Here is a 27,941-nt window from a genome sequence, read left to right on the forward strand (position 1 = left end):
TTCATTGGCAATTTCAAGTTCTCAAAACAGGCCCAGTTGTTTTTGCACTCAGGCAGTTTGTTATTTGGCATGGCAATGAGTTCTACATGATCCTAACTACAACAACAGTGCAAGCAAAGGTGAAGCTTCTTTCATCTTTGTGCTTGAAGTTCACAAATCATTTGAATGGGCTTAATTTAACCTGGGTTGATTTTGTAGATCATGGAATTCAGTGCAATGCATCTGATACAGGGGAGGAAACAGAAAATCTGGTCAAATGGGTAGACAATGTACTAGTGTCCTGACATAGGATGTATGCATAACTTGGATAATTCAACATGAAGTACTTGCCTCTGTCAGCTGTTGTAGTGAAATGTACCTGATGTCTGGATTTAAAGGTGCTCTTGCTAGATTCTAAAAGAAATGGGTATGGAGAAAAGCTATTATGGAGAAATGCAATATTATAAACCATTTTACGTTCAAGATTTGGGTGCAGTTCCTAATTTGATGCAGTTCAGTTTCCCTTTCGTATGTGTAGGTATGGCTAGATTGGTTGTCAATTTTAAAAACTGCCAAGAAAACTTACCTTGTTTCCTTTCATGTCAGCAGCTGATGGGAGAGGAAAGTTTGAGGACAAGAAGGAGCCCTAAAAATAATGTTAAAGCAATATTCAGTTATCAATGTGTGATTCCAGAAAATATCCATACCCTCCCAAAGGTGCTTGTTTATGCCCTATGACCCACTTGGCATATAAAGGACAGATGACCCCAAGGAGGGTTATTGGAAATTTCAAGGGGGAGGGGGTCTCGAGAGCCAAAACTATTTATAGGAAAGTATGAATCAAACCTGGAATTTCTGGGTGGGGGGGGGGGGGGGTTCAAGCCCCCAAAAATGTCCAGGAATGGAGGGGTATGGATATTTCCTGGGACAAGACAGTAAATAAACTTAACCACACAGACAGACAAACTGACTGAAAAGCAATACACAAAATAATAATACCGACCAGTTTCTTCATTGTCTGGATGAGATAAACATCTGCAGCTTTCTTTTGTCTTTCAAGATCCTTTATCTGACTGAAAGAGAGTTAATTCAAGTATGAATACCTGTACAATTCTAGCCTGTGGACGCAGACAGACTTCTGGCTTTTGTTTCATGTTGCTATGAAACGAATCTAGAAATCTGTCTGTGTTGCAATTGGCAGGCTAGTTCTTCTCTGAATGTGCATATAGCAGAGTATACCTGTACTTATCTAAATGAATTATTTGGAGGCTGGGTTTCTTGTAATAATTATTTTGTCTTCCTTCACAGTTTCTTTCCCCAGAGGCTTCCTCCCTAAAGACCACTGCTTCTGAGTTCTAATTCAGTCTTGGTACAATACTAAGTCTGTGTCAGACCAGCAGCCCATACAGCCCAAGTTTCTTCTGGTTTCTGTAGCTTCCAACTCTATGTAGGAGTATTTCTGCTCTCCTCTGGATGGAGCAAGGCACTGTCAGAGTAAAGTGTGTTGCCTAAGAACACAAAGCAAATGACTCTGGCCAGGGCTCGAACCCGGACCTCTCAATCTAGAATCTAATGCCTAGCTACAGGTGTATTTCTGATGTAGCTTTTCTCTCTAAACACTAAAAACATATACTTGTCATCAGCAAACTACACACACTTTTTACATTAAGTCCAGAATCTCTAAACTCTTTACCTTGTTACTTCTTTCACATTTTCTTTCTCTTGCTCTAGGCTATCAATTTTTATCCGAAGAGCATTGCTGACTTCCCTGTGTTGCTTGACAATCTCTTCTTCCCTGTGTGTCAAAAGAACATTCTATTTAAGGTGGCTGGCAACAGTTTCCAGCACTTTCCAGCACTAACTGTAGACTTGCTGGAAGCACACTGTGGTCATTTTCCTTGAAACATCAGATTACCATAGCAGTTCAGTATAACCTGTCAAAAAGACCTTTTACATCTGCACCAAGCAATAATAATTTTTTAAAAGAAAATCTCCCTTAGTGATCAAGCTACATGTTCATTTTGAGTAATCAACTGTATATTGCATGTCATATATTAAATTATATATTGCAAAAAATTTATAAATTTCTTACCTTCTTAGTTCATCTTCCACTTCTTTACGCTGCCCTTTGACAACACCCAGTGTCTCCTCCAACTGTCTAACACTGGTCAGCAGCTACATTTGGCAAGGTAACATGACAACAAAAAACATTTTTAATTATTACTGCATTTTATCATGCTGATGGTGCAAGAATGCTGTTGAAGTAATTTCAAGCTGCATAATTGCCTCTTATTGCTTATGTTACATGTATGTCCACCACAAAAAACCTCATTATTGGAAAGAAGAAAATGAAATTCACTGGCACAATGAGCTAGTAGATTTCAATTTTTTTCAGGACTGCCTTCATAATGCAGTCAAGTACTGCTTAAAAATGCTGTACATTGAAAAAATGTTAAAATTTAACAAATAACGGAAACTGGAAAGTCTCAACAAAGATTGTACAACAAGCTGAATTCATCAGTTTAAGCTATTAAAGTCAGCAATAACACTATGTTAAAAAATGTTACCTGGCTTTTCAGGTGGGTTTTGGTGTATTCAGGATTGGTTGACGTCACTGGTAATGAAAAACAAATTGCACAACAAGTTAAGGAAAGTTTTCTAACAATTCTTTTCTTTTAATGCACCATTTAATACTAAAAACCAAATCAGGTAAGTTGACGGAGGAAGTCCTACAGTTGGACTCTGCAAATTCGCACTTGGTTATTTCAAACTACCTGTTATTTCAAACACAAAACCATTTCCTTTGATTTACCCTTCAGTCATTTACTATCAGTTTTTTTCCTTCCATTTCCCCTTAAAGTTCGAAATAGCAGCCGGGTTTGACTGTACATGTATCAGTAGCACTCACACAGCACTCCAAGCCCTGGGTTCTTGCCTTTTGATGACCTCCTTCTGTAAAATGGTCGCCACAGCGGCGCAGGAAAAACCTAGGTCCGATTGCCCGGGGCAAGTAAGTTTTACTCTTGGGCAAGTGAAAATGGAAGATCAATGATCCAGTGAGAAAGTGAAATTAGCCTCAGTAGTCTTGTTAGTGATAATTTCCAGTCAAAAACAATTACAAAACTTCAGACTGCAAGATGAGCAAAACAATGAGTTGAAAGCATGGATTTTGTTGAACAGTCTTAACTACTGTTTATGAAAGTAAATAAAACAATTCAAAAAAGAAATTTGGCTTGGTAATTGTTCCACAAAAACCCTTGTTGTTGAGCAGTTATCCTTTTGTACAATGTACTGCTCTAGTAGACCAAATTAGCAACCTGTTCATAAAATTTAGTTGTCATGGTCACCAAAAAGGACACAGCTTGGTGTACTGTCAAATAACAGATGAAAACACAGAGTTTGCGCATGGTTGAGACAGTCACAAAACACACTCCAATGTCCACTGGGAACTGACAGACACAATAACTGAGTACCAAGGGTATCTAATCAATGACATCCATGACATCAATGAGTAATCAATAGGCAAATGATGGGTAATCAGTTGATTAGTCATTGATTTTTGCCGATGATCAATGAGTAATTGATGAGTAATTGATAGGCCACAAAATCTTTAGTCATTGATTAGTCATTGATTGCATCGATTAGTCATTGATTGCATTGATTAGTCAATGATTTCATTTACTTGTTGATATAATCTTGTGCGTAATTATCGAATATGAACAAAATAACAACAACTGACTCAATTAAAACATATTTTTTATTTATTTATTTATTTATTTACTTATTCTTTCTCACGTTTGGTACTTATACATTCGAAGCACCGGAAGACATGTTGCTTGCATCTCCATCATTATCTCTGGCCCATTGCCATTTGTTGTTGAACCAAACCTTCACAGTTGCCACATCAAGGTTGATTAGCTTAGCAAATTCTCCCATCACCCCTTGACTTTCTTTAGACAATGCCTGAAGGGCCGTGAACAAAGACATGAAGAAAGCAAGGAAAGCGACATAGCCTGCAAATATACCCGTCCACCTTTATGTATTTGATTATGATGGTTCTTCGCTAAGACAAAGCAGTTTTATTTTCTTGACAAACGTTTGCTGCAAGAAATATATAACGACATAGTCGATTCCTGTGCTTATTAGTGTCACTTTCAGACTGGTTACTGTTCAGCTATTTTGTTAATTAATAAATAAAGTGAAATTTTACAAATCTGTATTTACGGTTACTGATCTACATGTCTCGACATGCTGATACATTGTTTGGCCTTTAGCATAGGTGTAATTACACTATACATAAACAGGAACGCCTGTGAAAAAAGCCCAACACTTAAAAACACAGATAAAAGAATAACCAAAATATCAGTATCGGTCCAAAAAAGCAAGAAATTTGTAATATTAGAGCAGGATGATAGTTGATGTGTAATCAATGGGTAATCGATGAGTAATCAATAGGTCATCAAAGAGTAATTAATAATATCAATGGCTAATCAATGTCATCAATGCCATTGATGAGTAATCAATAGGCCACAAAATTATTGGGTTTCGATTACCCATTGATTACTCATTGATCAAAGCCAATAATCAATGAATAATCGGTTGATTACCCATCGACTGCTCATTGATTATTCATTGATGTCATTGATCATAGATTAGATACCCCTGGTGAATTAAATGACTGACATATTGACCACACTATTCCTATATACAGGGTCATGATCTAAAAATGGAATGAAAAGGGTTTTATTACTCCTCGCGCATGCATGTATAAACAGGTCCCAGCCTACCACTGTGTATAAGCCTTCAGGGCTTGCACGTACGTATTCATTACATGTAAATACACTTTTTATCGCTCAGTAGGTGACAATCTCAGTTGGGCAACTACGTGTAAGGGCAAGTTAAGGCAGCTGTATGCATCTTAAAATACCCTGTGGCCATAAGAACAGCAGATGGTGAAAGTTTTAAAATAATAGAATAAATGACTGGCAGTCAGACTTAAAACAATGTAAAAGAACATTACAATTATGAGCCCAAAAGTACATGTAAGGTTGAACCTGGGTCACCACTGAGCCACAGAGGCCGGCTACAACTTTGCAGAATATTTAAAGCAAATAAAAATAATAAAATAATTTAACATGACAAAACCGATTAGCAGATCCATATCAGTAAATGCTGGCATAAACAAGTGATCAGTAAATAAAAGATACATGATGCTGGTTAGATCATTATACAAAATAAAAATCAAATACAACGTTGAAATAAGAGGAATACCTACACACTGCATTTTTGTTGTGTCTTATCAAAGTCAATTGAGAATTTAAAAGTTTTAGTTTTAAAAGTTCTCAGGGTATTGCAGGGGTGGAGTTGTTTAGGGAGATTGTTCCATTTCTTTCTAGCAGAGTATTAGAATTTGGCTTGGCCCATAACCGTTTTGGTTCTCGGGAGATGAAGATCCCTACTGTGTCTCAGGGCCTTACCATGGACTTTGGATCCCAATACAAACTATCCTTACATCAACCTTGCATAATTAATTATGATCATTCACAAGTACGTGTATAAATTTGTTACAAAAAGTTACAACACTTCTTGGTGTTAAATACGTATTTTGACAGTAACTTCTGTCATCATCAGTTACAACTTAGAGTGAATTTGAATATCGTTGAATGAGTTAATATACATTCAAGTTCTAAAGAATAGCTGTTACCTAGTAGAATAACTTACTTAACATAAATAAAATACAATAAGGGAAACTCTAGTTGTAATAAATGATGACAGAAGTTACTGTTGAAACATGTATTTAAAATTGAAAAGCATTATCCTTTTTTTAAATTTACCTGTATTCACCAGTAGTCTGCTGGTAACAAGACATATGTATATCATGTTACTGTCATTGTTATTTTTTGAATGCTAACTGCAAACAGGTTAACCGGAGTTATATACAGGCTGAACGCAATGCTATTCACAGACAGGCTAACCGGAGTGCTATTTAGGCTATAAACAGGGTGTACAGTAACTCAGCCTAACCTATTAAAAAAAGTCTGGACTACCAGACATTTTGTCTTTTTAAAACCTTGACCAACTACCAGTCATTAAGACACTTGGTACTATAAAATAAGTGTGTCAACCCACCCTGAAGTCCTTGGTTTTCCAATGCTAAAAGTTCTGTTTGAAGTTTTTTCTCTTTCACTTTTAAGACTCGTTCAAGGACCTGTACAGATGTATCAAAGAATCAAACCACTGATGGAGCTTAACTGTACATGTCTCTATGACCTTGACTTACACAGTGCACATAGATGTGTATTTTAATACACATTTACCACCATTAAAAGGATGTTGGCACTAAAATATTTGAATATTTTTTTTTCCTAACTTATACATTGTCAAGATATTGAGTTCCTTAAATGTCACAGATGCAATAAAAAATATGGGGTTCCCAACTTTATTTCAGAGATAAGGCCAGTGGAAAAAATGTCCTGATTTGCTCTCCAGGGCCCAGTTCTTCAAAACTGCGATTAGCGCTAATTGGGGATTAAATTGCTTGACCGACGATTAAAATTTAATCTACAATTATTAGATTTTCGTTGTTCAGAGCCCAATTGGTGCTAAACAAACTCTAATCAGCAGGTTAAATTTAATATACCTCCATAGGAGGATAAACTCCCTAATCTGCCGATTAAACTTGAAGAAAAATGTCCGGCTTGTTGTTTCATCTCCCTCGCGTTGGACAAATGTTATCGATATAATCATAACATACTCGCTTATAGAGAGCAAAAAGCTTCAGACTCGTTAGAGATTTGGGGGAGTGTCCATTGAATACATCACAAACTTCATAGAGGCGGATTGAGAAAAACGAAGCATGGCCATGCTCTTCAACCAATACACCAAAGTGCTGCTAGCACTAAGATTTTATGCTAGTGGCAACTTTTTTCAAGTTATCGGTGATACAGTTTGAGTAAACAAGGCCACAGTTTTATGGGCAGTTTATTCATCTGGGAAACCATTTGAAAACAAAAGTTTCATGCAATTCTATGATGTGAAATAGCGTAAGAATACATTGTAATCAATTAAAATAATCCACTTTATGCTTAATCACGGATTAGTTAATCGGCCAATTAATCTCCTTTTCAACAAACTGTTTTCTAACCCCAGATTAGCAAACCCATGATTAGGAAATTTGATTGACAATTAGGTTTAATTGGAGGTTAGTTTAATCACCGTTTTGAACAACCGGGCCCAGGGTTTTTGGTTAAAAATATCTGAGGTAACCTTAATCTTGTCACATTCAGTGGGCCTGTTGTCTCAATAATTTCAAATGTTGTTATACTTTGTTTCAAAATTTAACCCTTAAAGATCATTTAAAACTACAATAATTTATTGTAGAGCTAATTGAAGAGCCCAAAAGATCTACAGGTCAAGCAGATGTTGCAGGAGCAAAAGTTTCAGACTTCTAATATAGAGCTTTTTCTCAGTTTTGATCTTTCAAAAGAAAGATACATGTAAGGGTCACCAAATGGTCGAAGATGGCTAAATCCACAGGGGTTTAAACAAGATTTTTAACAGGAGGGCATCAGGATATAACATCCGGGCAGAAAATCCAATACAAGGGAAATAATGCATACTATAACAAGCAAATACATGTAAGCTCAACTTTAACAAAAAGCGAGTACCATATAAAATATTGATGAAGCAGCTGGGCAAAGTTCTGTTCACAGCCAGTCAATTTGCCCGGTACCTAGCCCTTAATAAGACCCCTGAATTCACACATACATGTGTTAGTAGCAGCGGCCACTGTGTCACTAGGCATAGCACTATTATTGTTCGATTCAGAACTTAATGAGTATGAATCTTGGTGTGGCATGTGGATTGTGTCCGTCTACAATAAGGGCACACATGCACAAACAATTAACACAAACTTCCTGAAGGTCAACAAACCCGAGGGAACAGTTCACAGAGACTTATTAAACAGTGGTCACCAAATATCCAACATGGTTAAATGCACGTAAAGGTTTAGCAGCGGCCAATACAAGTTGTTGCACTATTGTTGCTCATTTCAAAATGTTATGTGTTTGATGCTTGACGTGGTGCATGGAACATGTAGTAATTTGGATGCATATTGCCAAGCAATTAGCACAAACTTCCTCAAGGTCAACACCCCTTGAGGGAACACTTCTCAGAGACTTATTAAAAAAGTGGTCGCCAAATCTCCAAGATGGCTAAATCCACACAAAGTTGTAGCAGTGGCTACTAGCACTATCGTTCAGTTCATAATGAAATGTGTTCAATGCTTGACGTGGCTTGTGGATTTATGTATTCTAGTAGTGAGAAAGCACATGTTTAAACAATTAGCATGAACTTCCTTAAGGTCACCCACACGAGGGTACAATTCTCGGAGATTTATTAAACCTAACTGGCCAGACATAAAAAGTGAATCTTTCTCAAGTGCAATATCTCAGACTGAGATAAATCCCTTCTAGGTCTGGTTTCAAGGATCCTGTGATCTACTCTATGATCGTCACATGTACTTAGTTATTTTACATGCAGGGACCACACTATTAAGTTTTTGACAGAAATTGGTAGTCCGCAGTGAGAGGCTTGACACAGAATGGCACATAGCATATGCAGACGTGAGATACATGCATTTGAACAAATCTGTAATACAGAAGGTAAAAATACTTACTTGCTTTTCTTATTATTTACTTAACCTTTTAGATGGGAAAAGGTTAACACTGCATTTCAGATCTGAGATTAGAAATGGGTAATTCACAAGGAGAGGTTTAACACCAAGCAGCACGCAGCATATAGGGGCGTGAGATATTTGAACAAATATGTAACACAGAAGGTAAATATCCAATTTATTGTGTTAAATTTGTTACTGAATAACCTTTTTAGATAGGTAATGCTAACACTGCATTTTAGATTTTAAAGTTTTAACAAAACAAATTAAAGAGGTAATTAAATGCAAATCGAGACTGAGAACATTCATGGGGGTCAGGTTACTACATGTATGACTGAAGTTCACCATTTCTGTCAGTCGTGAAAAAAAAAAATTAAAAGGATAAAAAAGAGCCGCAGGGGTATCCTACATGTCATTAATTTTTAGTATAGAGTCACTACTTCAAAAATAACTGAAAAGGCTGAGTTTACTTTGATGTTCCTGCACATCCAGCTTGATATTGGAGTAAAACAACGCAACTGTACATTTGTGTACATCTAAGTGATAATTAATAATTAATTACACCGAAAAAAAATCATTTTTAATTAACTGTTTGTTAAAATGACTCACCCTTGAAGCATCAAACTCTTCTTCATCCAAACGAGACGTATTATTATTTGTAGAGCCAGCATCGAGACGAGTGTGGGTCTGCAATGAAACAGAGCACAAAACATAGATAAAATAATTCTAAGCACTCGCCCAAATGTTTCGTGACTTCTTTGGGGTAAAGAAAGGGTGGCTTGCTTAGATGGTAAGCACTTTTAAAATTCACTTTCAAATCATACATAGACTGTAGCTGCAGCATTTTTCTGGTCACAATAAAAATATTATTTTGAAAATTTTCACTGCCCTCAAAAAATGCCTGCACATATAGTTTTATTTTTGGTAATGCACTAGTACCAATTTGTTTGACAAGCGACCATGTGATTGCCAGCTGCTGAATACGTATCAAAAAATGAAAAAAAAAAAAAAAAATCCGATGATTAATGTGCAATTTTGGTACAAACTGTATCGTGTTTTGGGATACGTGCATCACAGATTATTTCAGTTCAATTTGATTTATTCTCTGTTTGTTAACCAGATACTTACATTATTTTATTCTTCGCACACTTTAATCTTTGAACATTTTAATCAAGCTTAATTCACAAGAAAGCAATGTAGTATTGTTGCCTCAAAAATATTTAGTTTAAATATTTCACAAATGAAAATACAACACAGATGCAAAAGAGATGAATATGAAATACAACACCATTGCCCGGTTCTTGCTGAACTTACACTGTTCAACTCTTGCCAAAGGTTTTCACAATCATTCCTCAACTGTGCCTCAGCTGGAATACGTTCAACAGAGATCTGTGCACATTCTTCAATACCTTTGGTGGTATCTTGATCTTCCAAAGAAGTGCTAACATCAAAACGTAAGGAACGCCGTGCATCTTTAACAGTCTTTGAAAAAACAGTACATAAAATATGTGTAATTAATATAATTACTTCTTACATGGTGAATTCAAACCTCTTCAAAGGGGAATTTGTCTATTGAATATTCCAGTTCATCATTTTCCAAAAATAGCTATAAAATCTCAGATCTTTGATACCTTAATAAGTAGATATTATAGATACTGAGTTTATTTCGTAGACATGTGAGAACAGAGACCAAAATTGCCAGAGCAAATGTCATTAGTCACTTGTTTAAAATAAAATAATACAGCTATAAAAGTGCTGACTAACTGGGCAGACCATTTTAGTGTTGAAGAAAATTGGATCCCTTTGAGAGCTGTTACATGATACAGTTTGAATTCTTCACATACTGACTGGCTAAGATGCTTAAAGTGGCACCAGGTAAGTGTTATTGCTGAGGGTAAATCATGTTTACAACATAAAAAACTGTGATTTACTATTTTGTGCAAATTAAATTTCTATCATTACATGTAGCATATAAAGACATCAGAGCAATGTTACACTTATCATGATAGAATTGTGAAAAAGTACTGTATATACTTAAGGACCAAACCCAAGTTTATTCATTTTTCTAGTAGTCAACAACTATATCTCCTTGATAGAAATTAAAAACCTAAAAAGAGTTCTCCTACTTCACCTCAATTGCCAATAATTATCTCAAAATACAAAACTTATTTTGCTACACAAGAAATGTATGGGTTTACACGCACGTTTTTACTGTACATAGTGCAAACACAAGTCAAGTTTTATAGGACAAAAGTTGGAAAATTCAGTGGTAGACGTACTGTAACAGATCAAATATTACATTACAAGTGTATTATTATCATTTTAATTTTATACTTCTTAAATTATATTATTAACTGTGCTATCGAGAAAACTTTCTTGGGCTAGTGAAAATGATTTTACTTTTACCGATTTTATTTGCACCCAGCCAGTGCCATATTATTATTTTTGAACACTTTTGAATTTCTTTTGCTTTCAAAACTATTCATTATTATCGTAGGAAGAACTTTAAAGACCTCACAGAGCACGTTGCTAACAAATTATCATGGGAATATCTCATGAAAATTTTTCATGCCCTGGCAACTAAACATCTATAATCCTAAAATAACTTGTCCAAACTGGTACTTGGAGGGATGTATGAAACATTTAAGGACCCTGTGGTCAGCCTCCCCCATTTCTGTTGCCATCAAAATCATTGATATTGCATGGTGAAACGAAATCTTAGTATTTTACTGTAAGTTGTGTTCCTGAAAGTATGTTTAATTATCTTAAGTAGTTTCACAGTGATTTCCTTTATTTCACCATGCTCCAAATAAAATTTCACAGCCAAACTCTCGCATGTAAACAAAAACAAAGGTGTGGCTGACTAAGGCCCTTTAAGAAGAATTTCTATGTTGACGTCAGGGCCAAAAGGGTTAAAGATAATCATAATTCTCTCAACTAATACTATAGTGAATGTGCACAGACCATCAAGGAGAATTTGCATGTACATCAACAACACCCCTTACCAGTTGATCTGAGGTGTTTCCGGACATACTGAGTGCAAATTCTGAGGAAATAAAAACACAACATGGCAAAATGAAAAAAAGGCACTATGTGTGTTAGAGTCAGTTAGGATACTTGTGTCTGTAAGGGTTACTACTTGCAATTAGTATGGCGAGCTAACCACTGTCGCATGAGTGATATCTAGGTTAACCTATGTACTATTAATTTGAGGGAACGATAAATCCGGACACTAGTAAGGCTAACCATTGTGCTGTTTTGTCATTTTGCAATTACATGCTTTGTACATGCATAAAGCAAAATGTTGTTTGGCTACAGAAATAATCTAACAAATAATTCACAAGCTTTGCACTTTGGTGTTTGTACAAGGAAAAGTGTATTTAGTTCCTCCCACAATTACTTGGCTCCCTTCCACTTTTAATTAATATATTTATGTTTTAGTTGATGTGTTGAATCCTTGCATCATTAGCTATCCCATACCCTGACACCATGCCCTCTGTTTGCAAATGCCACCATTTTTGGGCAGTGTTTTTAACTGTATCTGGTTTTGGTGAAAACAATGAGAATTTTATATCAAACCACTGGGGAAGACAGGCGAGAATGCATCAACAGAAATGAATCAGCGAAAAATGTATTGATACCATAAACACAATAGTGGGGATAGAGGCTTAATCCATGAAAGCTAGGAAAACAAAGCCCTTATTTCGCTGTGACAATATGACTCAGCTAACTGAATAATTTGCCAGAACTTGTTTGGGCAAGCCCAACTTTTTGTGTCACATGAAATCTTAAATCTTGACCATCTTTTGTTTTATTTTTATTTTATGACTTTTTCTGCACTGTCTTATGTTACGCTGAGGAAGATGCATGTCATCCAAAGTAGCGTAGTTTTACAGTTCAGTAGCATGTGTATACTATGGCAGAAACATTAAGTAACATTTCTTACTTTCTTACTGAAAGGGATGTACATTTGTACATGCCGCTCAGCAAAAACAGACCATAGTTTTAGCCATAGTTTTAGTAAGCAGAGTGACTGATAACCAAATTTCACAGATGTCCATGGATTTACACAAAAAAGTTAATTTACACGTAGTATTGAACATCAAATACATCAGTTGGCCCAAAGGATTAATTCTAGATACATGCATAAGTTATATCATTGCACCTGAGTTGCTGATAAACAATGGAATTAAACGGTGGGACTTATCAGTACAAACAAATGTCATTTTAATTTGAGAATTGCAAGCTCTTCACTCTTGCAACACTGCATATGATATTTCAATGGAAAGATTCCAGCATATTTCATTGGCTTGCTTTCATATGTCATAAACAATAGAAATATTCAATGCGCTAATATTAAATTAAAGTTACCACTTGCACATGCCCCAAGCCCTATGAAAGGACCCTTCTATGCCAAACCCATCAGAGTCAAAACATAACATTTCGTTGGTTTTCATGTGATGTTGTCATACTACAAAAGAAAAATTATTTAAGCCTTCTGAGGTTTTAGTTTCGTCGGATATAATACTCTCTAAGAACTTACAAAGTTTTATCTCAACAGAGCTCATTGTTTTGCAATAGAGCACTTTTGAATTTTCAAGCGTTTGCGTTTCTTGATGTCAAATGGCGGCCCAAGAAGGCTGTGGTATAAATAAAAAGACAACTTGTCTTTAAAATTTTGCTAACTGATCGGTCATTTCATTGGATGAAGTACATGTATAAATTTCGATGTGTTGAAGCCCTAAGGTAATAAAGTTTAATAGCAAAACTCAACGACAGATGTTTTTGACAGTTATTTAAGAGTCACCAATGTTTGTACCCCTCTAAGAGACACCAACATGGTGTCTCCACACAAAGCTCTGTAAATTTGGTAGTCTGTGTCACTGCTACCCTCAGCGAAAAAAAAAAAAATCAAACAGGCCCATCTGTGTTTTACTGTTGTTAAATAGTGTTCAAGGTAATTGACTTTTCCAGGAATGTGTAGAAAATGACCTGATTGGTTGATCGATCATTCGCAGTTTAATGAAGTGTAGTATGTTTGTAAATTTAACTCAACACTTTGCATTTTATCAGTCCCGCTGACAAACATCTCAAGCGTTGGCTGCAGAGAACACAATGGAAATTTTCTTAACCTTGAGACTGAGATAGAGATTTAGAATTTTGCAGTGGAAATGCCAGATTAATCAGCTAAATAGCATTTCAAGGCAACATTTCATGGCTCAGCAAATTATTTTGTGAGTTGTCTAATTTTAACCTGTGAACATTCAAAGGTCATGAACTGCTTCATACAAAGATCACATGTAGAGAGTGAGTTCTTTTGCTGTCTGTGACACTGAAGTAATCGTTTGATGCCTGGATAATTTATGCAAGGGGCACGATTATCAACGGCAACACACAGATGCCCTCTACGATTTTTCTTTCAGGGAGGGCAGCCATGACACAGGCTGGAAATTTGGGTGAGGTACTTTACCAAATAATGCACATAATAAAAACAGCATAGACCTAAATCTCAATTGGTAAGGTTGTTTATATGTCAAGTATCAATCACACCTCAGATTCCTGACTTAATATACGGAATGGTTACCATGCATGTTTATTTTTGATAGCATGACAGTGAAAACCAGTAACTGAAACTGCCAGCCACTTGTACACTGGATACATGTCTTACAAGCAAAACAAATAACGATTTTCGATCTTTAGATAAAAAAGAACAGATCAGATTTATATCTGATGGTAAGTTGTGCTTTCAAGTCAAGGAAGTAATTTTCCACGACATTTCGAAAAATAGGCAGGAAACCAAAAAAAACAAATAAAGCTTAGAAATTGATATTAAGCTTAACACCGGCTATATAAGCTCGATGAGGAAAGTTACTTATTTTCAAGACGCGAATATGATTTGATTGTTGGTCTGTATCCAAGCTAGAAATTGTATTAACATTTTATCGAAAATTTCACCTGATTGCCGTTAAATCTTTGATGTTTATTTCTGATCTTTGTTGGGCGCCATGTTGTTTTGAAATGGCGGGAAATTGTCATCGTCCAAGCCACAAGCTTTCTTCGAACAGTTAAGGCTTACCTTGGGTAAATTGAGCCTGACTAAGATAAAATAAGGTTACTTACCTTCACGTTCGATGTACAAACAACGATCGCCTAGAAAACACGGCCAAAATTTGATCTTTCGTCATTGGATCACTTGTGCTTTCGAACAAGGCGCCTCCAAACCTCCGATATTGACAAGTCCAGGCAAGCTCTTTGCGCGCGTAATCATATCATGTCACGTGATGTAAACGTGAGTGACATTACTCTATGAATGAACTAATTTTGTCATGCAGATTGTCATCATTAGCCAATCAAATCCGTTAAATTGGTGTTGATATAGCAACTCGCGTAAAAAAATTGAAAGGACAATGGCGTCGGTTACGGTGTAGTAAAGATTTTTCTGCGTTCGCGGCTGGCGGTAGTGAAGGTTTTGATTTTCCCGCAATCTGGACGAGAAACACAGCAGAATCCCCACTTCCCGTGGAAATTTTCACAGATCGTTTGCAATTGCGCTTTTTCCTGGCACCTTTTGCGAAAAATTCGAGGTAAGTGTGAAAAATTTCATTCAATTGCATGAGCTGCTCGATGTTTTGTAGGGCAGCTCGAAGATCCAGACCGTACAATATCCTAAAGATCCGAGCTCGCATGCGATCAGTTTTTTTCCACTTTTGGTGTTCTCCTGATGTGAAAATCGAAATCGAAATGTTCTTTTTCACTTTGTGGATTGAACGTTCGATGATGTAACCATGTCTGGGCGCAGTACAACAAGACCGGTGCCAGTAATGGAAAGTAACAATAGTACAATAGTTTTATATCGTAAACAAGTGACTGAAAGACAGCTTCGATCCTTGCTACTGCTGGTTTTGAAAACTCACATGCTTCGTGAATGAAAAGATTGTTCTTCTATTGCCTTGAAATGTTAGATTCGGAAACTTTGTTCGGGGATTCCCCCAGGACGTGACGACTTTTAACTGAAAAGGTTTCCTTCGTGAAATCGGCGCGATCTTGTTTTGCCTTCCGCAGGCCGAAAATGGTTGACGCAACACTCGTTTGCAAATAGGAAGCAACGCTAAGACTGAAGCAAAGCGGATAATCTCGCACGTAGATGTTTTGAAGTGTTTTGCGTAGTGAAAATTTCATTTACCTTCTTGCGTTGCATCAGATGGTTTGCGATAAGAAAGCCGACCGCTCAATGACATTCCTTTACACAATGCTTAACCGCAAGATATGCCCAGACAAGACTTTTATTGCAAAATCAACTCATAAATCCTCAGTGAAGGTCATTTCAGAGATTAGGTTCAAAAGATCTGCTAAATTTTATTTGAGTTCTTTGTGAAATTATTCGTTTTTGTTTCATTCCGTCGCCCTGATGTCGAGGAAACAAGGTTTATCTGCGAGAAGAAGAAACAGTGAACGGATATTTTGAATGTTATTGTGATGCAAATTTATCGATCAGGTGAGGTTAACTCTATTGTTCATTGTTTTGCAGTTCAAAACAATAAGCTCTTTCACGATAAGAAAAGAGCCCCCGCGCAACCGGAAAATGACAATTTTCAACCGATTTCTGTCAAAACATACAACCCTGTTAAAGTTTCTGCAGAAAACAAACAGTCACGGGGGAGGAAATGAGAATTACGCGATGCATTTTTCAGCCTCTCTCAGGAAAATTTATAGTTCTAATGAAGCAACCAGTGATCGCTTCATCGATCGATTAACAGAGTTATTTTTCTAAATAGTGATTCGATTTGACAGCTCTCATATAAACAGAGTGTGTACCAAGCTGATACTATTCGGCGGTTTGGAAGTAACCTTTCGAATCAGTATCGTGCAATCCTTTCGTCATAATAGTTCGTTAATCATTTTACACAAAAGGTCAGCTCGCTTTTCGCCGGAAATCTTAGAAGCGGAGTAATAACGGCTTTTATTTCACACCTGACAAATTAACGTACAGCTGGGGTTTAAAAAATGATCTAATGCAGAGAAGATTAGGTTACCGTCGTACAGCACAGATGTGATTTGAAATTTCTGCTAGGCAATGTCTTAAATGACGACTCTGGTAATGATTGCATATACCGAGTGTCCCAGTAAAACCACTAATTAATAGTCAGTTATGTTAACGAGTCGGATTCCATCCAGGTAGAAATTTATAGGTTAAATGAAAACGAAAATGAAACTCGCTTGATTTCGCCTTGGATTTCCGAGTGCATTGAAATAATTCATTATGTCTTTCTCTTAGGATATGCCTGATGAAATGATTTCATGTCCAAGGTTGTATCTAGTAACAAGCAAACCGGGGCACTGGCCTCAATCATTTTTTGTTGTTTTTGTTATTTATAAGTCTCATAAACACCTTAAGGAAAGAATTCAACCATGGACATTGCCACAATTATAATTTTTTCATGGACATTGCCTAAGTCATAATTCTTTTACGGCTTTGGCCCTGATGTCGAATGCACATGCTGTAGTTGGAATTACACTGTTTCTCTTGATCTCTCTGCCCGCCATTTAAATGGAATTGTAGGATGTAATATGCTATATTTTAGTGTTTAATGGTGGCTTAGATAAAGCTGATAAAGTTTACAACAAAGTTTGAAAAAGTCTTCAAAGTGGTTACGTGCCCCGCTGTATTTGTAAACTCAAAGCTTCGAGTCCAAAACATCGGTTTTGTGATACTTTTGAATCTAAGTAATGACAGCCTCGTTCATTCCGCGAAGGAGGGCCTGAATAAAAATTTCAGTTTTCAGTGAATTTTCGCTCGCACAATTTCTGTTCCACGTCTTTCATTGTATTAAACTGACCAAGAATTCAAGATCTGAACTTGTTTTATAAATCAGTACAGCTCTCTTCAGTCCTTAATTCGAAAAGTTTTATATTAAAAATTGCTATAGTGGTGTTCAGAGTTCCAATTCTTGCAGAATAATAGTTGTAATTCAAAGCGGCTTTTAGTTTTACTTCTGGCAAACTTTGGTGTTATCCCTGTGTTGTAAATAGATTATTTCTATTGCTCTCAACGTCCTTTTGCCAAGTATTGCTTTATATATCCTAAAAAAGAGCAAACATTGCAATAATGCAAAACGAGTGTAATGTTTATTAAACATCCGTTCGGTAAGGATCAACTCGCTTCAACACAAACTCAACAATGACAACACAATTTGAAGTTTGTTTCAACTGAAGTAGGACTTTTTTAGTTAGCTTTTCAGTGATGTGCATGGTCGGCTATTAAATAGCTAGGCACTTGCTTTCAACCTGTAGGCGCCGGGAAAGAAAATTGGTTGTTAGTTTCAATAATAAGAAAACAGTTTTCGGCCAGTATGACGCCCAATTCGGCGTTTGTTTGTTCAAGGAATTGACATATTTTCGCATATATTAGGCTGTTTGAATTATTGTAGACATGAAGTCTGATGTTCTAATTTTATCGACAGTTAAGACTTCTGAGTGGTTGAAAACTTTATCATGTCGCGAGAGTCGCTTCAATTCTTTGCCTGGTTTGTCACTAAAAGGACAAAAAAATTGCAAACCCTTTCTCGTTTTCTCGGCGTAGTTTTCGCTTCTCTCCGCAGCCTATAATCAAATAAGTTCATTTAAAGTACTTCCTACAATGCAAACCTACATGGGCGTGGGACTTGTACAACTCGGTAAAATTTTCTCACAGGAATATTCACCCTTCCGGTACGACAACTAATGAAATTGACAGGTTGTATATGCTTCAGTGCTTTAAAAACCTTGAATGAATCGGTTATTTGTTTCATTTCAGACAAAGAGCTATTCATGTAAAATTTCACAGAATATTGATGATGGTGAAACATGTACTTTGTATATACCGAGTCTGAAAGGAAGAGAAAATGTTGTTCTTTCTTGTTATTTGGAATTGAGAGGCGTAACAAGGAAAAATGACGAAGTAAAATTCTGTTTATTCTATCTAAAACTTAAGTTCGAGTTTGCTTAGTTCGCAACGGGGTGGTTTTCAAGCGTTCAGAAAATCGGAACTGTGCTCGCGTGCTCTCGAAAGTACTCTTTAAAACTCATAAAATATGGAATGGCATCTGTAGTTTTGAGTGTTAACCTGAAAGTGCCACGGTCCCTTTACTGTGAATAGCTGGGTTTTACTTGAAGTCGGAAAACATGATTATCTTTGCACGACTTTCCTGTATTTAGACAGGCTGAATATTGTTTTCATCTCAGTGGTTTGAATTATTTCTTTGTCCGGCAATTCAAGTGCTTGTCGCACTTCAAATGTGATTGACGCTCAACTGATCGAAACGGCAAAGAAGTTGTACGATATAGAATTAAATAATTTGTCAGTTCAGGGAAACAAAGCAAATTAACCTTTTCATTTTCTTGAGAGAGACAGTTTCGGCTGTCATTCTATGGAACGTATAAAACAATCTTCCAAATGTACTGAGGGAGGAATAATATATTTTGAATAATTTTGATACGATATTTCTGGGAATTTTTATAGGAGTCCATTCAAGCTGAAATAATTTCGGTACAAACTTCAGTGATGTATAAAATATCGGCCGCCTATGGAAAACAGGAACTTATTTAGCACTCTCAAGAGAAAATGAGGGGTATAGACACGAAAGGATTATCGTTAAATGGAAAAGTTTCTTTTGAACTTTAAAAGCGGTGTTTCAACAACAACAATCGTGATACAAGTGACAATAAGTCTTTATATGGAACACGTATGGACTTTATGAATGCACGCTTTGAGAAAATTTGTAGTCCTCTCGCAGTGATCGGGAAAATCATTTGCCCAGGCAGCACATTTTTAGAAATCAGATTTTCCAGAAATTAGTTGTCCTTGGATTTCGCTAATCAACCTAAGACCGGGCCAAACTTTCCGCTATCACCTTTTAACCGGTGTATTTGATCGCGGAAAAAGGCAGGAATCGCAGGTAACTTAAATATTTTGACCACATTTTCTACAGAAATCAGTACCTAGATTATTTCGTTAATGAAGATTCGGTTTCAATTGCTCGGGGTTTTACACTCTGTTTGCGTTAGTTTATGCAGTGAATGCTTTCATTTCGAAAACCGCAAACCTGAAAAGGCTGCGAATAGACATTTTCAAATGTTTCATCTTTCCGCACCAGCATACAAATTTCTTTCCAAAAGTTTTTAAAGTTCTTTGCAATCTTAAATTGACAGTGAAAATTGAAATTGCGTGAGAAAATTCTCTTGAGTACAAATTGCCTGATAAAGCTTACACTGCTATGGATACGCATGAAAAATCCTACAATGTTAATTGCCCCCGCAGGAAGTTTTTATTTGGAACAATAGGCTGGTTGCGTAAGAAAGTTTACAGTGGTCTGATCAGACTTGTTCCGATGTTGCTTCGCTTCGAGAAACGTGATTCGCTGAGTAGACTTGGTGCACTTTGCCATGCCAAGTTATCTGTTAGTGTCTTATCTCTTGAGTAGTTTTCTTTGTTGCTTGATCGAGTGGTAATTTCACGAAGATCTCCGTCACGGATCCCAAAGTGAAACAATCTGCAAGTCGAGGTTTGAATCAGTTGAGTATTTTCGTGTACTTTGTAGGTAGTTTTCAGTTTGTATGTTTTGATAAGCTCTGCCAGTAGCGCTTTGTATCGGTTTTTCTTTGAAACAACTTGCCGGTATTTTTAATGGTTTTTTTTCGTGGTTTTGTCGGCTTCCTTCAAAATTATACTTTCACGCTTGGCGATTCGAGAACATTTTTGCTTTAGCACAGTGCCATCTTCCGAGAAGTCTCTTGCAAAGTTTGCAAGCCGTGTCAGTTAGACAATTTAGTTTACGAGTGTTACACAGTCTTTACCCGGCCGGCACTACGAAATTTTTAAGAACTCATCCGCCACCACTTGAATGTCGAACTGTGAGTCAGGCTTAGGGGCTGCCGCAGGTTAAATTCTTTAGGAATTTGTCGAAATATAAGCGATCATTCAACCTTCCACTCAGGAAGTGAAATTAAAAGTGCCTGGTCAGCATTAAATTTAAATGACTTTCAATATAGCTGTAAGGAATGTGTCGAATCAACATAAAATGATGTTAAGCGAATACAAACTGGAACCCATTGAATGTGAAGAAAGGTTTCCTTGTAGAACTGAGAAATAGACAAATGTTTTTCCAGATCTGTCACGGAGTTTGAGACTTTCAAGCTTTCATTTAGCTTACATAATTTAAACAAGTTTAGTCAAAGGATAGTAGAATTATATAAACAATTGCTGTGTTCTCTAAACTAAAAGTTGCACTCAGTGAGGAATATATTGCTTATTTTTATTTTTATTTTTTTTTTAATCACTGCTTGGACTTGTTTCGATTTCGGCGGCGTATCGGCTGAATTTTCAAGGTCTCTGCACGGGTTTTAGCCGACTGGCTATGAAATTCGATCAAAGGTCGACACTACCGCCAGACCGGTAGATCAGTTACCCCGTCTCTCAAAACCTCGCGCACGCATCGATTCAGTCTCTTCTATATTTAGCAGACCACAAAATCAGAATTCCTTAACGAAGATCGATTGAACGGGGTTTAAATCCCATATCAAACTGTTTGTCGAAACTGTACATACAGTCTGTGTTTACTTAAATTTGAGAAATTCACGGAAATTTGAACAGCTTTTCCGCCCGATTTAAGCGTCCAATACTGGATAACAGTTTTGTCAACCTGTACACGTTTTTCACGTATGTTTATTTAACATTAAGAAATGTTCCAGAATTTGCTAAAATGATATATTCGTTTCCACTAGTTTTAACCTATTTCGTTTAATCCTAAGGGTTTCTCGGCACCAAATGTAATCCCTATTGTATTTCCGCCCGGCTCAAGTCTGCCAAAAGATTTAATTCTTCAAATTCTGCTGCGAAAGGATGGAAAGTTCCTTTAGAATTCCGCAATTAAAGCATGTGATTATTAGAACAAGTCATAGCCCATTTCTCAGACCATCTTCGCCGGGTGGCCTTAAGACTACAAAACCGGCACTTTGGTGTCATTTGGTTTCATCATACCCAAGGGCACTGTCGTCAGTTGCAATTATAAATAGGTAATCTTCCTTTTTATTTCAGATATTTAGATCGGGCCTGGTTAGATATATCACCCGCCAATGCAACCGTTCAAAGAGCGACAAATTAAACCGTACCGCTGTAGAAACTGCCAGAAGTCGTTCAAGAGCTCGAATGGCTTAAAGTACCATTTGGATAAAGTGCATTCTAACGAAGCGAACAGGATGGAGCTGGGGAACACCGGTGAAATGGAGGGTAAGTTAAGAATAATTTTCACGCAGTTTCCCTTCCATGTAAACAAGCCTTTGCTTGGTGAGAGCAACTTCCGATATGTGTTTTGAGTAAAAATAGTGTACTAGACAAATTGTTGCTTTGTTAAACAAGAAAAGAAATAGCTGTTTAATGGAATTGCCAGACGTTACCCGTTAGGTAATGTACGTTAAAATTCAACAGAAACTAGTGCTTTTAATCTAGTTAAGCATCTTCCTTCGTGTTTTTTTGTCGTCTGTTTTTTTTTTTTTTTTTTTTTTTTTTTGCTAGAAAGAACTTTTCAACACTTTGATTTTATTGTTGAGTACCTTGTAAAACATTTGATTACATAGCTGTTGATACATACATCTTTCGCGTTTAAAAAAAACTAAAATCCTCGTCGACATCTATGTTGATCGAAGTTGTGTTTGACCGAGAATGAACTTCTTCCTGCCTTCGGCACCATTTTTGTTTTTTTCTTATGGTGTACATGTATGAAATGTTTGGGATTCTCTCTTTTGTTTTTTCACTTTTTTCATTCCACCGTACAGGTGACTCTTTTCGCGGCGTAAATGTATTGTTGGAGAAACAGGCTGATTTGTCGCAGCTTGCCAGACAGTCGATAATAGCTTTGTAATAGACTCGTTTTGATGTGTTAAGGCTGAATAACTTGAAAACTGAATAACCGAAAATTCTGGGGCTAGAAATTTGCTACTGGCGAAGTTATTGAAACTTATTGACAAACCAAGTTTCAAGTTTGTATAAACGAGATCTGTGCTCTTAGCCTTACTAGAACACGTGTCAAATTCTGTTTACACGTCGACAAGCATTCCTGATCTGTATTTTGACTCGCCCTAAGGCAGGCCAAATTACTGCACGACTTATAAATAATATACGGACTAATTATAGAACGCTTTCGAGTGATATAACGTGCAATATCCCACTTGTGACTTGTATTTTCTCGGTAGACCTTTAGGCGAGTCTGTATACCGAGAAAATACAAGTCACAAGTGGGAAGTTCCATGGTATACCACGAGAGAGTGTTGCATAACTGTTTACACCACGCCATAGAAAATACAGTGGTCAAAACAATCAATATGCACAACACAAGGTCGGATGTGATACCGTCGAATGCAATGCTTCCGAGAGGCATGCGATCGAATATCCCACGGGTCACTTGCATGTTTTTGGTGTGCACACGGGAAGATACACGTGAAAATTGGGATATTACGTGCTTTACCAAGAGCCACCGTTGCATAACTATTTTAAACCATGCCACAGAAACTTCAGAGGCCAACAAAACCAATACAGCGAACGATAAAGATTGGTTGTATACTTCACACTTGGTGTTTTCATGACAAGTGCTAAACGTTATTTGTCTCTGATTTCACTCTCTTTTTTTAGTTGAAAATAAAGTTACGTGTAGCTCTGAGCTTATTAATTTGATATTAGATATCGTTGATCAAATCTTAGAAAGAAAAAAAAAATGAATTAAGCCGCATAGAGTTTTTAACAAACTTATCATTTAAAGGAATTTAAGCTCTGTGCTCGCCATGTTGATTTATTTTGTCTCCTGCTGATTATACCACAACAAATGGTAATTGGCCATCCTGAAATGTCAAATAACCCATTAGCTTTTTGTTAAGCAACTGATAATTGGGCAAAACATTTTACAGAAAATATAATTAATATTGATTCCAGAACTGATGAGATTTTCCAAAAGTCCAAGTTCCATTTCCCAATAGCTAATTAAGGGTACGTTGAATTGGACGTTCGCAAGAAACTCGACTCAGATTAGTTGGGGGTCGCTTGTAAGTCTAGAAGTCGCTAAGTTACGGGTAATTGCAAATTTTAAAGTGATTTTCCACGGCCTAGCCAAGCGCTTGACGCACGGATAATTAACTTTGTGTATACAATGGATTAATCTGGCTGGTGTCTTCCATGATTTCAGATTGATGCGTAGAAAAATAAATGAACCTTTTAAGGTCAATAAGTTTAGGAAAAGACTGATTGAATTCCATGGCATTCGGCTGTCACCAGCTTCACCACTTAACGTCATTTGCAGTCCTGTCAATTGACTTTTTTTTTACCACCGCAGTTATGAAACTGCCTTTCATAAAAACCCCCTCAACCACGAGACTCAAAGCTGACCGGCTATAAATACCATTTTCTATTTCTTTTAAGTCAAATGACATGTCTCGGGTTGCATCCGCAGTGATATTAACAGTCATGTGAACTTACCGTTTTAGCAATAACAAAGTTAATCGATCGTTGATTTGGAAACAATGATGAATCCTCATTAACACCGGCTTACCCGTGCTTAGCCGCCTCATTAACGGGTGTAAATGTCCGCTCGAGGAAACAAATTAACAACACTTGTTCGTTTTCATCTATAGCGTACCATTGCACGAAGAATAAAATAAATTCATATTTTTAGAAGTTGACACATATTGCACTGATGTGATTGTTTACTTTCAAATTGCCGCTGGAGCTTTCATTCAATTCTGTGGGCTCGAGATTTGCTGGAAGCAATATCTGCCATCTTTTGTCACCTGAATGCAGAATTCTTGCGCAAAAAGAATTCGATTAAAAGTAGTGATGAGTGAAATCACGAAATAATTTCACGCGCGTTTTGTGAAAATTCTAATAATCTCCCGAGCCTTATTAAAGCTAGGCTTACTCTTGCGCTTCGAAAGTCAAGAACTTAGTTACACTTATGACATGGCGTGAGCCCGTGAGCGGGCTGGATGAACAAAATCCCGCGCTGTGATTGGCTATCCGAGCGGGCAAGATGGCATTATCTTGCGCAATCGGGACTACCCGCTGTATCCCGCAGTAAAAATTTCCTCGAAAGCCACACAACAGATCCTTTATTGACTTCGTCTCGGTCCATAAACACGCAAAAAAAAAAAAAAAAAAAAAAAGAGAACAAAGCCAATGTTCAGCCATCTTGACCTCACGTTTGATAAACAACCCATAAATATAGACTCGTGTACTGGGAACACTGAAAGGAAAGTGAATGCAAGTAACATTAATTTTAGTGTCCTGGCATTTTGCGACATTTTAGTGTCATTGTGGTGTCTTCATTAAGCCGAGTGTAGTCATTTCGAAATTTCACTTTGAGTTGGAGAATTCTTCCACTAAACTCACGTTATGTAAATTCGACCCGGCAGGAATTAAAAAAAATTGAAAATTGACCACAAACTTGCCTCAACTTATTTACCGCCCCTTTTTTACTCCCCGCTGTTCAGAATAGAATCTGGGACACACGAAAGGTAAATTCACCTTGGCCTTAAAGCCACACGATTTTTAATAGAGTTTTTTAAAACCTACATTGAGGCGCTCTCGTGGAAAAGGTTGCCCCAGAGATTACGAAATGCTGGCTCTACAAGGCGGTTTAAACGAAGCGGATCAAACAAATCTCTGATATAATGATTGCGACACGGCAATCATGTACAACATCAAGCCATTTTGTACTATTTTTTAGTATGACAGATGAGCTTACCGTGATCATAATAAGTAAAGTTTATGTTATGTTATGGCTTGAATTTACTAAGCGAAGACGGCGTCTCGTTCACAATCTTGGGAAAGAACACAGTACTCGTTTTCACTGCTACTTATTTTAAGATGTCGTCGTCACGAGTCACCTAACACGTGACCAAATGAAACGGAGGCTCTAAGAACGAGAATGGGGATAGGACGTCTTGTGCGCCTGCGTTCTAAGAACATTTGACGATCGCTGATAGCAGCTACCCTCATTTGATTTTTCCTTTTATTTGATGCTTAGCTAATTGAAACCTTATTACCTAACTATACCGTTTATTTATTTAGTTTTTGTTTTCTTTGATACAGAAAACGCGACAATAATGCTTACAAAACCTCGGAACGTGCCTCCGGCGCTAACTTTACGCCCCGAGGTAAACTTACTGACTGAGTTTGCAGTGATTGCCACCAGTCCTCAGAGTCCTTTGGTGCGGGAGGTCAGCGGAGAGAACGCAGATGCCAGGCGCCGTGAAGACGATAGTCCACCTCCTCAACTTGTTGACCCCAAGCAAATGGTATGTGATAGGGGAGTCCCAGTTCCCTTTTGTAATCACGAGCCCGGCGCGGCTGTGTGTGTAATAAGCATGACATTTTAGATTTTCTAAGGTTTGTAATTTATGGCTTCGTTACCAAAGAGAAACTGAACTGCTTTGAGAAATGTTATTTAATAACAAGTTTTAAAACCAGTTTTCACGTTGTCGCATTCGAATGTAAACTAGCTATAACAACGTGTGACCAACTTGTCGGTCATGTTCGTGTTTTTTTTAATTGATTTTTTAAATTGGCTTTTTGTAATTAGATTATGAGCTGGCAGGGCGTAGCCAGAGTCAACTTTCACGCGATAGAAACCCAGAGCGAATAATCTAATTAGCTAGATAAACGAGTTGACTCGCAGAACTGATAATCTCATATTTAGATTAATAGATATCAATCTGGTTTATAAATCTACTGGTCGTTTAAAACTTTATCTAAATCCTTTTTACAGACACTTCGAAAACGCCAAGAAGTGGCCGCCAGTTTGTTAACAAGCGCTCACTGCTACGCCACTCACTATCTACAACAGAATAGATAGTGAATAGCGTAGCGAATCAGAGAACGCCATTCGCAATAGAACGCTAGCAGATTTATACTAATATGCCATAGAAAATACAGTGGTCAACACAATCGATCCAAGAATCGTCGAGTATTCAACTGTTTTCCTGCATTCTGATCGGCTGTATTTTCTATGTAATGGTATTAAAGCGGTTTTTTTATCCATGTGTGAACACTGAAAGCGAAAAGCGTATTTGTCATGGATTGACCAAAACTTTGATATAGCATGAAGAATATATCTGAATTACGTGATTGGTTTTGTGGTGTGTGCTAAAACTCGACTTCGCGAGTTTGTGCAGTTTTTGCAGATAGAAATGTATGAGAGTCATGACGTTACGTAATCTAGTTTGCTTTTTTTCATGGCATTTCTCGAAATGCGTTTGTCTTGATGGAATTTTAGCTACTGAAAAAACTGTTTTGCTACTTATTTTACGACTAATAAGAGAAATGTTTTCGTGGTTTAACAAGCCATTGCTTTGATATTTGTGTTCAGTGTACAAAGTATTATTGTTTCAAGATAAGGAACTTACACCACGCATCCGACAACTGACTACATGTATTAATGCTCCGACCACGCTAATTAATGCGTTTTTAAGAGTATCCATTTTCGTCTCAACGAAAACAAAGCAAACTATTTTCGATCACACTGGCGTTTTCGTTTTTTTTTTTTTTTTTTTTTTTTTTTTTTTTTTTTTTTTCACACGTCCACATTGATTCCTTTTCATTCAAAAACGCATATTTTTTAATGCGTTTTTTACCTATTATTCAGACTAAAATGACCGAAAACGCTGATTGAAACGACAATATATGACGCTTTTTTCGGTACCGTTTTCAAAAGCCTCCGTTTTCACCTATCCAAACTGGAAAAGGAGCGTTTTCAAAACTACGCTTTTTTAAAAGGTGCCACTTTTGAAACCGTTTTCAAAAGCCTCCGTTTTCATCAGACCTTTCGGGGTTTTTTTGTAGGAATATGTCTCTTAAAATAGGCAGACAGGTTACGCTGGAAATAACTCACTTTGTTTTCTATGGCGACAATCCCATTATTTGAAATGTAGACGATACAGCGTGCCTTTATTTAACTTACACGTGATATGTCTTGACCCATCTACGGCTTGGCTTTCATAAGCGTAAGTGCAAGGTCCATTCAACTATACTTACTCTGCAGACATCCTTTGAGGTTCGTGCGATAGTTACGCGTGACTTGTTAAAATGCTCCTATAATCAAATTGTCGATATCCATTTCTTTACATTTTCGTGCACAATAGGTCTTTCCTAGGTATCTTGCCAAATTTCAATGTATCGCGAACATTAGAAACGTACGTTTTTGGACCTTTTTCCGAGAATTTACGGCCGCCATTAATTTTCCTTGTTCCAAGTCTTGGTTGAGAATTGGAG

The 27,941-nt window shown here is 37.0% G+C and overlaps 2 protein-coding genes across 9 annotated transcripts in view; one reads left to right on the forward strand and one right to left on the reverse strand.

Annotated features, from left to right (window-relative positions):
* The window catches only part of LOC110041152 (centromere protein K-like), a 26,552-nt gene extending 2,209 nt beyond the window's left edge, over positions 1–24,343 (reverse strand). Inside the window, exons 1-11 of one of the 3 annotated variants that reach the window (XM_020746428.2) lie at positions 24,226–24,343; positions 11,659–11,699; positions 9,968–10,135; positions 9,263–9,340; positions 6,109–6,187; positions 2,547–2,593; positions 2,072–2,154; positions 1,673–1,774; positions 983–1,052; positions 566–625; positions 331–393 (exon numbers count right to left, since the gene is read on the reverse strand). In XM_020746428.2, coding sequence (XP_020602087.2) covers positions 331–393; positions 566–625; positions 983–1,052; positions 1,673–1,774; positions 2,072–2,154; positions 2,547–2,593; positions 6,109–6,187; positions 9,263–9,340; positions 9,968–10,135; positions 11,659–11,699; positions 24,226–24,244 — 810 coding nt within the window. In that variant the 5' untranslated portion in view covers positions 24,245–24,343. Of the gene's footprint in view, positions 1–330; positions 394–565; positions 626–982; positions 1,053–1,672; positions 1,775–2,071; positions 2,155–2,546; positions 2,594–6,108; positions 6,188–9,262; positions 9,341–9,967; positions 10,136–11,658; positions 11,700–14,773; positions 14,921–24,152; positions 24,199–24,225 lie in introns of those variants that run through there. The other 2 variants (XM_020746430.2, XM_020746429.2) reach the window with 2 other exon arrangements.
* The window catches only part of LOC110041154 (HMG box-containing protein 1-like), a 22,867-nt gene continuing 5,351 nt past the window's right edge, over positions 10,426–27,941 (forward strand). For 2 of the 6 annotated variants that reach the window (XM_089276381.1, XM_089276386.1), the window contains exons 1-3: positions 15,031–15,237; positions 21,726–21,917; positions 25,764–25,969. In XM_089276381.1, coding sequence (XP_089132507.1) covers positions 21,764–21,917; positions 25,764–25,969 — 360 coding nt within the window. In that variant the 5' untranslated portion in view covers positions 15,031–15,237; positions 21,726–21,763. Of the gene's footprint in view, positions 10,529–15,030; positions 15,238–15,973; positions 16,149–19,998; positions 20,204–21,725; positions 21,918–25,763; positions 25,970–27,941 lie in introns of those variants that run through there. The other 4 variants (XM_089276385.1, XM_089276383.1, XM_089276382.1 and 1 more) reach the window with 4 other exon arrangements.

This window comes from Orbicella faveolata, unplaced genomic scaffold (assembly GCF_042242905.1).
Source record: "Orbicella faveolata isolate gen_17 unplaced genomic scaffold, um_ofav_v1 contig_4, whole genome shotgun sequence".
Taxonomy (NCBI): Eukaryota; Metazoa; Cnidaria; class Anthozoa; order Scleractinia; family Merulinidae; genus Orbicella; species Orbicella faveolata.